The following is a 14,172-nucleotide window of genomic DNA, read 5'->3' on the forward strand; positions in this document are numbered from 1 at the left end:
ACAAGTGGAGAACCAATGTTGAAAGCCAATTCAGCCAGGGTGGATGTGGTACACTCCCAATAATTGATGAGGTGTCAATATCAAGAGAGGGGAAAATTGCTTTTGTAGTGAGTCAACCACTCCCTGTCCCTATTCAAGCCCAAATTGATGGTGTAAAGTTTGCAAATGAATTGTAGCTAAGCAGTTTCTCTTTGAAGTCTGTTTCTGAAGTTTTTGGTTTGAAGAATGGCTCCTTTTAAATCTGTTATTCAGTGTCCAGGGAGAGTGAAGTGTTCTACTGGCTTTTGTATGTTATCATTCCTAATGTTTGATGTGTGTCCATTTATCCTTTTACGTAGAGATTGTCCGTTTTGGCCAATGTAAATGGCAGAGGGGCATTACTGGCACATGATGGCATATATCACATTAGTAGAGATGACTGAGCCTCTGATGGTGTGGCTGGTGTGGTTGGGTCCTATGATGGTGTCGCTAGAGTAGATATAGGGACAGAGAAGGCAACGGGGTTTGTTACAGGGATTGGTTCCTGAGTTACTGTTTCTGTGGTTTGGTGTATAGTTGCTGGTGAGTATTTGCTTTAGGTTGAAGGGCGTGTCTGTAAGCGAGGACTGGCCTGCTTCCCAAGACCTGTGAGACTGGAGGATCATTTTCCAGGATAGGTTGTACATCGTTGATGATGCACTGGAGAGGTTTTAGCTGGGATCTGTACGTGATGGCCAGTGGTGTTCTGTTATTTTCCTTGTTGGGCCTGTCCTGTAGTAGGTGACTTCTGGGTACCCATCTCGCTCTGTCAATCTGTTTCCTCACTTCCCCAGGTGAGTATTGTAGTTTTAAGAATGCTTGATAGAGATCTTGTAGGTGTTTGTCTCTGTCTGAGGGATTGGAGCAAATGCGGTTGTATCTTAGAGCTTGGCTGTAGACAATGGATTGTGTGATGTGTCCTGGAGGGAAGCTGGAGGCACGTAGGTAAGTATAGCAGTCATTCGGTTTCTGGTATAGGGTGGTGTTTATGTGATCATCACTTATTTGCACTGTAGTGTCCAGGAAGTGGATCTTTTGTGTGGACTGGTCCAGGCTGAGGTTGATGCTGGGGTAAAAATTGTTGAAGAGAAACTACTGAGCTACAATTCATTTGCAAACTTAACACCATCAATTTGGGCTTGAATAGGGACAGGGAGTGGTTGACTCACTACAAAAGCAATTTTCCCCTCTCTTGATATTGACACCTCCTCATCAATTATTGGGAGTATACCACATCCACCTTAACTAAATTGGCCTTCAACATTGGTTCTCCATTTGTAAAGTAACGCCCTTCTCTTCCTGTGCCAATATATATTTATGCCTGTTTCTGTAATTTTCACTCCATGCATTTGAAGAAGTGGGTTTTTTACCCATGAAAGCTTATGCCCAAATAAATCTGTTAGTCTTTAAAGTGCCACCAGACTACTCGTTATTCTAAAAGTCTTAATCTGTTGAACATTAATATCCTGGTAAATTGTATGTGCTATCGTATATAAAGTTATGAAGTTTTGCTATGTATGTGCTCCTGTAACATATTGTGAGGTTGGGAACACCCACAAGCAGACTTTCAGGTACAACAATGAAAAGGCCAAACAATGTTGATGGCCCATTGAGGAAATACACAAGGATTACCCCAGGAACTGGGTACAACAGGAACCTTTCTCAGAGCTAGCACTACACAGTGGGAACGGTTTGACCCAGGTCACAGCAAAAGATCTTTCCAGCAAGTTGAAAAAAAGATATAAAAGGGGGAGAATGACATCATGACTGGCCTCACTCCCCACAAAAGAGAATATCTGAGGAACAAAAACTGAACTGGGGGAAGTGCTGGTCCCAGGCAGGAAAGAAGAAAGCCTGTGTAGAAAACCTTGGTGGGCTGTTTATACTATCTAACAGGGTGAGACACTGCTTAATTCAAACCCTATCTATTATATTAGGCTTAGTGTGCATTTTTGTTTATTTGCTAGGTAATCAACTTTGGTCTATTTGCTATCACTTTAATCACCTTATGGAAGCTTTTACCCTTTTCTGTAAAACATCTTGTACTAGCTACAGTTGAACCTCGGAGTTATGAACACCAAAGTTACGAACACACCTCATTGGGAACTGGAAGTATGCAATCAGGCAGCAGCAGAGACAAAAAAAAGTATGTACAGTACAGTACTGTGTTAAATGTAAACTACTAAAAAAAGGGAAAGTTTAAAAAAGATTTGACAAGGTAAAGAAACTGTTTCTGTGCTTGTTTCATTTAAATTTAGATGGTCAAAATTAGCATTTTTCTTCTGCATAGTAAAGTTTCAAAGCTGTATTAAGTCAATGTTCAGTTGTAAAATTTTGAAAGAACAACCGTAACGTTTTGTTCAGTTAACTAGAGTGACGGTTCTCTCTATGTTGTCTGAACGATTCCAACTTGTCAGGGAGCAAGGAGTTAAGTGGTTTAAGTATAAGTGGAAGTTTTGTCTGAACTTGCAAGGAATTGTTTCAATTCCAACCATATATACACTAATAAGAGACTTCAGGATGGCAGCAATAGACTAGTACATTTTAAGAGAATTATTGGGGAGAGACTTCAATTATGCTTAGTGGGAAAATATTAAGTTGTTTTTCTCTTCCTTTAAGTTCTTGGAGTTCCTTTGGGTTTGGGAAACACTGTTGCTATTTGGTAGGTGGTATTATATTTTGGAAGAGAGAGTCATTAGCACATATGCAGTTGAAGGAGGTTTAGGGCTACTGCACCACATCCTTAAACATTTTAACTTGCAAGATGAATTAACATTAAAAGCTGTTGGGCAGAGACTAACTGGTTTTATATATATTTTTAGGAACTCTTCTCTCTTTTTTGGTTATGCCCTATGAAGGAGTGTACTATCCCTTTAAGGGACAGGCTGCAGCCAACATTTGGAACAGCTTAGGGTGTAATCAAGGAAGTCCTGCCCTATGGCTGGGATATATAAACAGGAAGAGGAGGTGAAGAACCTGTGCATGCTGCAGTGGGTGATGGTTTCTCTCAGGCTCCAGAGGATCAGCCCTATGACACTCAAGGCTTGTCTATATTTACAGTGCTGTAGCTGCACCGGTGCAGCTGTAGCGTGTAATGAAGATGCTATTTATGTCTATGGGAGAGCTTCTCCCATCAGCATAGGTACTCCACCTCCCCAAGGGGCAGTAGCTATGTCAAAGGAAGAAGACCTCCCATCAACATAGCACTATATACACTGGGAGTTAGGTCAGTATAACTGCATTGCTCATGGGTGTGGAATGACAGTTATACGAACATAAGTTGGTAGTGTAGACCAGGGTTCAAAGACTTGGTATTATGGGCTTTGAGGTGAGGACTTATGAATGTTTGTTGCAATTGCTGCTGCCCACAAGCCTTATTTTAAAAGGGACATACCATTTTGTTCTTTTGTGTTGTCTTCTCCTTGCCTTGGGCTTTTAAAATGGAAATCTATTGCCACCCAATCAGGGGAAATTAAGATGGGGCACATCTACAGCACCACACTGGGGTGCAAAGGGACTGCCCATATCTTTACATGTCCTACATTTAACATGGAACAGTTCTTGAAATAAGGGAAATATGGAAGTTTTACTAAGCAGGGACAGGATGTGTTGGAGGCAAACTTGAAGGTAAATTTGAGACTGACCCCACCTTAAATCTACCTTTTCTTTCACTAAATCAAGTTTTAGTACAAAAGCCTATAAACAACCAGTATAAATTGAAAAGAAAGATTTCTGCAGTTCTAATCCTGTGCTTATATAAAAAGGTCTGCTTTTTCCATTCAAAAATATTCATAATTAAGTGGAAGGAACACAGACTAACATTTTAAAATGAATGGAAATGTATTGTAAGACTCTTGTTCAAAGGTTAGGTGTTGTCTGTCTGAAGATTCTTTTTAAGGTTTGACAAAATAATATCTATTTTGATGAAAGGGAAATTACAGTTCAGCATAAATCATTCTTACTGATGAACCTCAGGTATGGGTTTCAAGTTTATAAATGTATTGCATGTTTTTAATACCTGATTTGTCTTTTGAGAAATATGTTTACAACTTTTTATACATTAATGTTGACTTACTGATTTCCAGAGGCTGCGAACTGTGTGTGCAACAAATTATTTTCCTGGAGTTTGTATGATTATAGGTAAGAGCCACCATTGTAGTTCAAAATTCAAAAAGTATGCGTTAAAGCTACACTTGCTCAGGTGGTGGATGGAAATGCCCATATCTTGGTGATGATTAGAAATGCCCTTCTCGGTTATGAAAATTCAAATGGCACACAAGGAAAAGCCCAAGAAATTGGTTTAGAAATCCCCAGTGGGCTGTTAGGTCATTATAATATGCAACCAATGTTAGAATAATTACAGAGATATAATGTAAGTACAGGAAGCATTTACCTAAACAGAGGTATTAAAAGTATATCCTCATTCTATTTTGTTCCTACATTAATAAAAAGAATTACTAGGCTCCCCCTAATCACAGGCATACTGCAAGTTACGTATTACAAAGGAGTGATTAATAAACATTCAGGAAAATACTTCACAATATACTTTGCTCCTAACAACTAAGCACATTTTTCTGATGAAGTATCTTATTGTAATAGGTAGGGTCTACTATGACGTGTTTGCATGGGATACAACACTTAGTTTTTTAGGAGAGGGCAGTTAGTCTGCAAGCCCAGTAGCAATTCAGTAAGGTTCTGCTGTGTATTCAGTATTACATATAAAAACTACCTTAAATGATTGTTAAGGTGCAAAGTCAAGCCTTCAAATTAGGAAGTGCCAGAATTAAGGTTGCCTGTGTAATCTTAATGTGGCCTCCTTTAGGGTGTGAATTATGATGGCGTCTTTAATTACATTATTACATACCATTATTTCCACCCTTCTTCATTTAGCGTACAGGATGTGTCCTGAGAATGACTAGTGGTTGTGTTGCTAATGATGCTCTTAGCTGTTAGATCCCTGCCTCATTTGTTGCAGAAGTTGGAAGGTGTGTAGTGAATGAGGCAGAGGAATGCAGGAAGAGAGAGGCTATTTTCGTGGTTTAGGGAGGATGGAATGCTCCTTGGAGAACTAGAGTCTCTACTATAGAGTTCCTGGGTGATGCTGGGCAAGACACTTAAACTAAACTTCTTACAGGTGGTCACTGTGTTCCTCATTTTCAAGGTGGCCAATAAGATACCCAGGGGTCTGACTGAAGAAGTTCTAAGCACTCACAGCTGCAACTGAGCTAAATGGGAGATGTGTTCTGAATATATAAAGTTCTATAAAATACTAAGTTTTCTGAAAAGAGTCAGTCCCTAGGCATCTTAAATGGTACACCCAAAGCTAGTGTATGTTTTTACCTTAGTCTCTTTGCCTCGATTCCTTATCTGTAAAATGGGAATACCACCACCTAACTTCAGAGGTTGAAACATTCATTAATATTTGAGAAGCACTCTGATTAATACTTCTATATTCAGAGCAAGGTTTGAATAGAGTGCAGTAATTAAAGCATGGGGTCACATACTGGACAATGACAAAAAATGAAATCCACTAGCTGCTCTTCAAGTGAGCACTGGGGTAGAGATACCAGGCAAAAAAATAGGATGTCGTGTAATTAAAGACTATCAAAACATATGCTCAAGGGTGGGGGAAGAGAATGACAGTTGCCTAGGCAACCTTAATTCTAGCTAAGACACTTATATAGCCCCTATTACTGCAGAACCTGAGTGCTTCATAGCACCCCTGTGAGGTAGGGAAATACTACTATCTCCATTATACAGATGGGGAACTGAGACACACTTTAAGTGACATAGCCACAGTAACCCAGAAAATCTGTGAAAGCAGGCAACAGAACAGAGGCCTGAGTCCCAAGCTAGCACCCTAACCACAGGACAATTCTTCCTGGTATTCTGGTATTTCCTAGCTGTTGAGTGCTTCATTTTTAAACCTTAATGTTCTTTCTGTAGATTTTTTTATTTGTAATATCCTAAGTTTAAAAAAAAAAAAGCAAATTGGGGAAAAAAATTCCAACATGTGGCTCACAGTGAGACCCAAGCAGTCATCAGCAGAGCGGGAACCTTTAGACCCACCTCACAGATATCTTCTGCTTGAGCTAACAGTAATTCACAGCAGTGGTAGGTTGTCACCCTGTACATGCACTCTCTATTAGAGGGAGATGAAATGGAGGTTGCACTGCTATTTGCTGACAGCACAGGAATTTGGGATTTAGTCCATGTTTTGAGGGGCCTGTGCAATAATGGTTAGACCCCGGTGCGTACTTCTCCCCCACATCAGACCCTTCTCCCCTTGTCCTTCTAGTCTATCCTTGTCCCAGTCCCCCTCCTCCCCCCCATACATGCAGCACCCCCGCTACATCTGAGACCGCCTGCCCTACCCCTTCCCTAGGCCTAGCTTCTCACCCCTCTATTACAATAAGACCACTGCTACCACCTCACTGCATGGACTTCAATAGCATAGGAGAGAAAAATACCACTGCTCTCAGTTCCTGCTCCCAACATTTGGTTGCTGGGAGGAGGAACTCTAGGGAAAATCCTTCTCCAGCATAGGGCTGCTGGGTTGAGAATGCTCAATATTTTTTCCCCTAACCTTGTTCTGAGAAAAGCTGAACCATTTTTGCTGAAACTAAAAATCAGCAGGAGGCAGACACCCAGCATAGAAATCTCAGCTGAAACAGATATACCTTGCAGTGTTATAAGCAGCTAAAATAGGGTTGCATCATTAATGGAAAGTCAGACAAATTTAATTGTACATATTGCCACCTGTGCCATCTCTACTACAAAGAAGGATTAAGCAGAAATCCTGAATGAGTTTACCAAGATATCTGCTCCCTCACAACCAGGGGTGTGGTTTCCCTGCTCACTTACATACTTGTGCTAGCTCTCATTGTGCTAGTGCAAGTATAAACAGCAGTGTAGTTGCAGTCGCACAGGGTAGCAGCAGTAAAGGCACAGCTTAGCTGTGAGAGCAAGACTGAGTAGGTGTTCGCAAGAAGTGGGGCAAAGGGGGGGAGGAAATCACAACCCTGGCTTGTCACAGTCTCAAACAATTCTTCCAACATCTTTAAAGATGGACTCTTACTCCCAATTTCAGAGTCTGACCTTGTCGGGGGGGGAAAGACGGGACGGGACACGACTACCCCACTTGGCAGACAGCTAGCTGGCACTACTTACCTGTGTCTTACTGCTCTGACTCCGTTGGGCATCTGAGTCTTCTTTACAGGACCATGGTCTCACCCCAAATGATCCTTCCTTAACCCACTGCTGACTACACCTACTTAGCTTTCAGAATGGGAAAAATTATTAAAGAGAACTATTTGCACATATTGACAACACAGATGAGAAAACATTGTCAATTTATGTAAAATACTCTTTGAGAGAGACAAATCAAACAGCTTTAAAATAAGACCTCTGCTGCAGTGATGCAGAAAACCCAGAAGTTAGATTCATGCATTCCAAAAAAAATTAAGTACCATGCAACATATGGCACTTGAAAATGCCAAACAGTACTGGAACAGTAAATGCATGCCAAGGTGGAACCAGTTCCTAAAGTAAATTGTAACTTCCACTGAGCATTAATTCTCTTTACTTACTGAAAAATAAAGTATTCTTAGGGACAATTGAAGTCATGTTCATCTGCAACATCTGTTGACATTTTAGATCATAAAATATCTACAATTTAATAACTTAAGTGTTAAAAGGAAAGTTTGTGAACTGTTGCACAGCATCTTTATCTTTTGTAAATCAGTAGTAACAAGCCACTTGCCAGAAGCAGGTAAACAAAGAGCCCAAAATTGAACAGCAAAAGTACAGCTCTCTGAAACAGTGCAAATTAAACCTATCCCTAGGTAAACTATCAACCTCACAGCTGAATCACAAAGATGCATCAAACTGAACTACTCCATATTTCCCACATATCATCCAGTCAGGTTCAGAAGTCACAAACTGCTCACCTTGTCCAGGTTTCAGACCAACCTGAACATCAGATTTTAGTGTTCTCAAGCTGCAAAGAGGTGCAGGATGAAATTTGTTTAAGGCTTGATGAAATGGAACAGTAAACTCCCATTTTCTATCTCCAGTTAGTTTCCTGTAGTTCAGATCACCTTTAAAAATAATTAAACGTGACTTCTGCAGCTCAGTGTACAAGTCAGTAGCAACCTGAGCCATGCTACAAAATTCATGTGGCAGAGTCCAAAACATGTGATCATGGTAAACCCAAACTCCTTTTTTAATACTGCCCTCCCAGTTCATCCCACACCTAGACATCCACCTATTATTAGCGGACTGCAGCTGTTTAATAGTCCAGTTAAAATCTTGTTTTGTAGTATCCGATACATACCATGGAATACACTTTCCATGGAAATGGATTTCAGTTACTAACTTTGATGATAACAGAAAGTTAGCCAGTACTAGATCAGTAATAAGTTCATATCCAGCATTATCCAGGACTATGTCAACTCTAGTAATTTCTTCTGAAGTTCTTCTTTTCTTGTTGTTAATAAGCAGTGACCAAATGCTTTCCATATCATCCACTAAGATGAAGGTTTTCAAGTTGTCCAGCGATTTTAGAGGACTGGCTTTCTGAGAGTTGTCTTCACCAGCTGAAATGGAGAGGTCGCACTTATTCCCCCACAACGAAACCTGAAGAGAGAAAAGTCCATTTTGCTAAATCTCATTATTCTGTAGTATTTTGTTTTGTTCTAGAGACAGTGGGACCTGATTCCACATACATACACCCTATTAAAGCTCAACATTTTGTACATAAAGAGTTCAGAATGATTTCTGGGAGAGAAACCAAAACAATACTCTTCACTTCCAAAGAGACACCAGAAATGAGTTGGAAGGGGGAAATACAAGCCTCTTTCTCATCTTTATCTTGGGCTTATGACAGATTAGGTCTGGTATAAACACACTGACAGAGCTAAAGAAATTTATATTATATATACACACACACACAACTCCAAAAAGCCTTGGCAGGAGTACACATAGGACTAATAATGGGAGGATAAGTGAGTTTTGATTACCTGGAGTTTGATAAGTTGATCTATATTGCAAGAATATGAAAATGTGCTCTTTTATGAAGTCTCAACAAACAGCTAGGTATGTAGCGTTGCCAACTTATGATTTTATTAAGTCTCATGGTATTTGGTGTTTTCCTAAAGCCTCAGCTCCTAGGGCAATGAGATTGTGAGAACTTCAACTTTCAGTTAAATAACTAAGTTTCTATCCCTAATGGTTAGAGACAAAAGCTTGAAGTTGTAAATAACACCACAACAATAATTTTTGTAAAGCATGACTTAAGCAAATCTCATGACTTTTTGGAGCCTGACTCATGACTTTTGAATGCTTGGGGATGGCAACACTGGATGTACATGAAAAAGAATAAGCAGGGCTTGGAACATGTAATAGACCACCAGCAGCATGGAATTGACATGATTCTTGTCAATTACATGGCTACTCATGTGGTCTTAGGGCTTGTCTATACTTACGCGCTGGTTCGGTGGCAGGCAATCGAACTTCTGGGTTCGATTTATCGCGCCTTGTCTGGACGCGATAAATCGAACCCAGAAGTGCTCGCCGTCGACTCCGGTAATCCTGCTTGGCGCAAGGAGTACGCGGAGTCGACGGGGGAGCCTGCCTGCTGCGTCTGGACCGCGGTAAGTTCGAACTAAGGTACGTCGACTTCAGCTACGTTATTCACGTAGCTGAAGTTGTGTACCTTAGTTCCAATTGGGGGGTTACTGTAGACCAGGCCTTATTCAAAAACACTATATCTAACCAGAGTCTTGTTAGTTTCACTCTGCTGCTCAGATCTTTAGCTAGCAGCAGAGGCACAAAAAATGTTTGCAGACTCAGCAGTAAACTGCATCAGACAACATATGATAGGATATTTGCAAACATAAGGCCTAGAATTTTTTTAAAGTTTAAAGTTTAAGTTCTGCAGAACTCAAATTTTGTAACTTGCCACAGGCAGAAACTGTGAATAAGAAATGCCAAGTTTACCTGCAGCAGCTTAAAAAATTCTTCCTGAAGTTGTTTTTCATCTAGGTCCTCAATGTTTTTAAGAATTTCCTGCAAGTAAGTGCATAAGGCAATAATAGCTTGTTGGGACTCAAAGAAGCTTTGAACCTTTGCTTCTTTAAATACATCATAGTCATCAATAGGAGGACTAAAATAGAAGGGAAAAGATATGAATATTAATGCGCTTTCCATTTTTTCTCACAGCAGCAGCAGCAAAAGTGTTAAACATAACTTGGTTTTTTAGATGAAGGTTAAACTTGGGGTCCTAATCTGAACTTCTAGAGTAATGTGGCATGCCAGACTCCTACATGGCTCCAGTAATACTTACTTCGTCTGGTATTCTGTCTCATGTATTTTAAGCAGCACCTACAGATATTTATCAATAACCACCATATATATTATGGTCGTGGCCAAATGTCTCAATCACGATGGGCCCCTTCTCCCTCCCATGATATGGGGCACTGTATATACACTTTAGCTGCCCTTGAGGGTTTTCAATCTATGGGAGACAAATTGATGAACGGTGACAAGCCAACTAAGGTTAAATAATTGGTCCAGTTTTTTTCAGTACATTTGTATTTATGGTTGTGTGGCAACTTTTCACATGGACATACCTAAACCCTTTATGAAGGGAAGGGGTTGGTCTTGTGAAAAATTTTCATCTGGACCATTCTAAAAATTAGCATAATTCTTCTGTTAAACTTAAAAAAAAAAAAACTTTACCTTTATAATGTATTGGAAAAGATATACATTTTTTTTGACAAATGACTCAGTATACCACGCCAAAAAAAAAAAAAAAAAGTTTTAGCCAAAGATCCTCCAGGATTTTGATTTGATGAACAAAAAAGCCCTTCATGTTGTTAACTTTCCCTAAGAGATTACAAAAGAATTCTTCACTTTTGCTGTGGAGGGAGATTTAGAGAACACAATTCCAAAATAACAGGAAATACAATGAATGGATTCCCAAAAGTGAAACTGACACCGAAACTGACATTTTCTGGTTTGGAAAAATGTTCTTTCCCCACCTCATTTTGGAAACTAAAAACAATTTACCCATTTAGTTTACAGAGATCTTTGTGTGACATAGAACAAGTGAAAATTTTAGAAGGCTTCTTTCACACTATGATCTTTCATTCAGGGCTTTGAAGCTGTGCTCCAGGCAAAAACCTGCAGCTCCACTGCTCCACTCCAAAGCCCTGCTTTCATTATTTGTTTCGTATGTGGGGTGAAGATTTGTTTTGGAGAACTGAATTCTTAATATTGTGGCTTACATATTTTTCTACACAAAAAGGGTACAATTTTCAGAAGTGCTTAAGTCTCACTGAAAGTCAGTGGGACATAGAGGCCTCACTCAATTAGGCTCTTTTGAAAATTTTCCCCAAAAATATCAGAGGTAAGAAGTGTATTCGTATGTGTAATTACAACTAACCCTATTGCCACCACATTTTCATCTTTTAGTGCCTGCTACTATTCCTGTTGAAATTAATGGAAGTTTTGCCATTAACTTCAAATGAGAGCCGGGACTGGCCCTTTGTTTTCAAATGAAAAACACCAGCCAGTTTAACTTTAGAGGGGACACAGAAAACATTCGCTCAACCTCGCATCTTACTTAATTAAGAGAAGGATATCAGAGTTTGAATTATGCTATGTTGCAAAGGAAGCAAAGCCTCATTAGTACCTTAACCAGGGAAATTGTTGCTAAGACTTCTAGCAGTGGAGTTGGTAGAACATTGAAAAAGACTACTGCTCTACATTTGTAAGAAAGGTCTGCATTTTAAACTAATAATCCTGTAGAAAGCATCAGTAACTTAATTCTCAACCTGAATTACTCCGCAAGAAACTGAAAAGTCAGGCTCAGATGTCTCAGCAAAGCGAATCACAAGAACTGGAGCAGAAAACTGACTGACTTAATAAACTTCAAGGTCTTCAGCACAAACAAAATGACCAAAGACAGTGAGGGAATCGGGGGGGGGGCGTATGCAAAGAAAAGGAAAGATGGTGAATGTTTAAAACAGAATTGCTTAATTTTAAGCTTACTCCCTTTTCCTTACTCCCCTTCTTCCGCTTCTCAGATGCGCAAAAAATCAGAAGAACTATACACAGGGTAACATCTCATGTTAGAGTGTATACTTACTTATGAACTAGTGCTTCATGAATGCGGCGGTACATGTAACACTCCACATATAACCAAGGGGACTGAAACCAGCTTGGCTGTTCATTTCCATCTAATAAATTTTGTTGATATTCTAGGTATTGATTCCACAGTGGAACATCAGGGAGTTTATCATCCAAGGGAACCAATGGTTTGTCCGTTTGCAGCTCATTCCTTAACTTAGAGAGGATGGATATAGTGTTCTTCTCTGCCTCAATGCCTTTCTGAAATAAAATGGAAAATAAGTGTCCCTAGTCCAAAAATACATTCCTGCATAGCCACATACTAAATTTTACTGCAAAGGAAAATAAGTTTTGAATCTTAAAAATCAAATAAATATCAGACTCTCGGGATCTTGCACTTGAACAAAGACAAAAGTCTAAGTGATGCTAAGTGAAGCTTTTGTTCTACATCTGACATTCACTACAGTTTCACACCTTCCAAGCTAGAAGAACCCCCATATGCCATGAAAGTTATTTGATTCTATGCTGAGGCAGGACCTTTTGCTTATTCTCCATTCTGTTCAACAAAATGCCTGGTTCACTGGGGAGAACTGTTAGGGGTCTATTACAGTAGTGGGTAGATTAGGTTCTGTAGACTGCAATTATCAGGGGGTAGCCATGTTAGTCTGTATCCACAAAAACAACAAGGAGTCCGGTGGCACCTTAAAGACTAACAGATTTATTTGGGCATAAGCTTTCGTGGGTAAAAAACCTCACTTCTTCAGTTTTTTATCCACGAAAGCTTATGCCCAAATAAATCTGTTAGTGCCACCGGACTCCTTGTTGTTTTTGTAGACTGCAATGTGCAGGAGATCAGACTAGATGATCATGACGGTCTCTTCCAACATTAAAGTCTACAGGTCTATGAGAACAGCCGCCTGAAACCTTGCCATCCCCACAAGGACCAAGATGGATATGCCACATACCACCATGTAGCCAAAGAACAGAGAAAACTGAGGAAGTTTCAGGAGCCAGAAAGACAAGAAAAAAACATTAATAAATACAAGAAATAACCAGGAAAGGAGAGGAAAAAGACAACTCAGAGGTTGAGAGAAAAGGGGGGGGGGCGCCACATGAGAAAAATTAAGAGGGAAGACAACATGAGGAAAACAGGAATAAAAACAAAGCAGAAAAAAGATCTCTACGAAGTTTCAGTATGAGAAAAATAATATGAAACAACAGTACTCTTACCTCTCCATGTTCTTCAAAGAATTCATTTTTATGTCGGTGCAAAGTATCAATAACCCTAGTTAGGATTTGAGGCAGCCTGTCCTTAATTGAAAAATATGCAAATGATCTAACAAGAAAAGAATCAAAGCAGTACATTAATTACTTACATTAACACTAACAGATTTAATACCTTTTCCCTATTTATTCATTACTTTATTTTCAAGTGCAATCTATCACATTTAAGGATAGCATATAAAATGTAGTAATTTCTGTTTTGCTAGCTGCTTTTGAAGTTAGAGGGAGGAGTCAGCAAATGTGAAAAGTTAGTTTTTAATTTCACCATATCCTAATGGGCTAAAGAAATACTTTGGCCCTATCAGACCAGTGAAAAACCAGTGAATTCCAGTGTAAAACACCCTTTCACTGAGAATGTTCAGCTATCAGATGTTGAAATCAAAGGAGGTAGGTTCAAGTGCCCAAATAGCTCATTAGAAGAAACGTACACTATTTTAACCTTGTATCTTATTGACCCTGGCTAATAAAAGCAAAGTAACCTCAGACTTACCCAGTTCCTAAAACAATTTACCTGGCTGAATAAAAAACAGATCTGAAGAAGGGCAATAAGTAAAACAAAATGACAGGCGTTAAAGCACTCACTATAACTAGTCGGAACATTTAAATTTCAATTCAGCAAACTATGTTTTGTCAAAATTAAAACGTTTCATGAAGACATTGTTTCCACTAAACTTTTGTTGGGAAGGTTTTGGGGTCTGGAAGGAGACTCTAGTTGGGTTGAGGGATGAAAAACCTTGG

At 39.5% G+C, this 14,172-nt stretch overlaps 1 protein-coding gene across 1 annotated transcript in view; it reads right to left on the reverse strand.

Moving 5' to 3' along the window:
• Nucleotides 1–7,189: 7,189 nt before the first annotated feature.
• The window catches only part of ARMT1 (acidic residue methyltransferase 1), an 8,753-nt gene continuing 1,770 nt past the window's right edge, over nt 7,190–14,172 (reverse strand). Inside the window, exons 2-5 of the mRNA XM_026649564.2 lie at nt 13,381–13,486; nt 12,170–12,411; nt 10,018–10,183; nt 7,190–8,655 (exon numbers count right to left, since the gene is read on the reverse strand). Coding sequence (XP_026505349.1) covers nt 7,888–8,655; nt 10,018–10,183; nt 12,170–12,411; nt 13,381–13,486 — 1,282 coding nt within the window. The 3' untranslated portion in view covers nt 7,190–7,887. The remainder of the gene's footprint in view (nt 8,656–10,017; nt 10,184–12,169; nt 12,412–13,380; nt 13,487–14,172) is intronic.

This window comes from Terrapene carolina, unplaced genomic scaffold (genome assembly GCF_002925995.2).
Source record: "Terrapene carolina triunguis isolate 2854851 unplaced genomic scaffold, T_m_triunguis-2.0 Scaffold85, whole genome shotgun sequence".
Lineage (NCBI taxonomy): Eukaryota > Metazoa > Chordata > Testudines > Emydidae > Terrapene > Terrapene triunguis.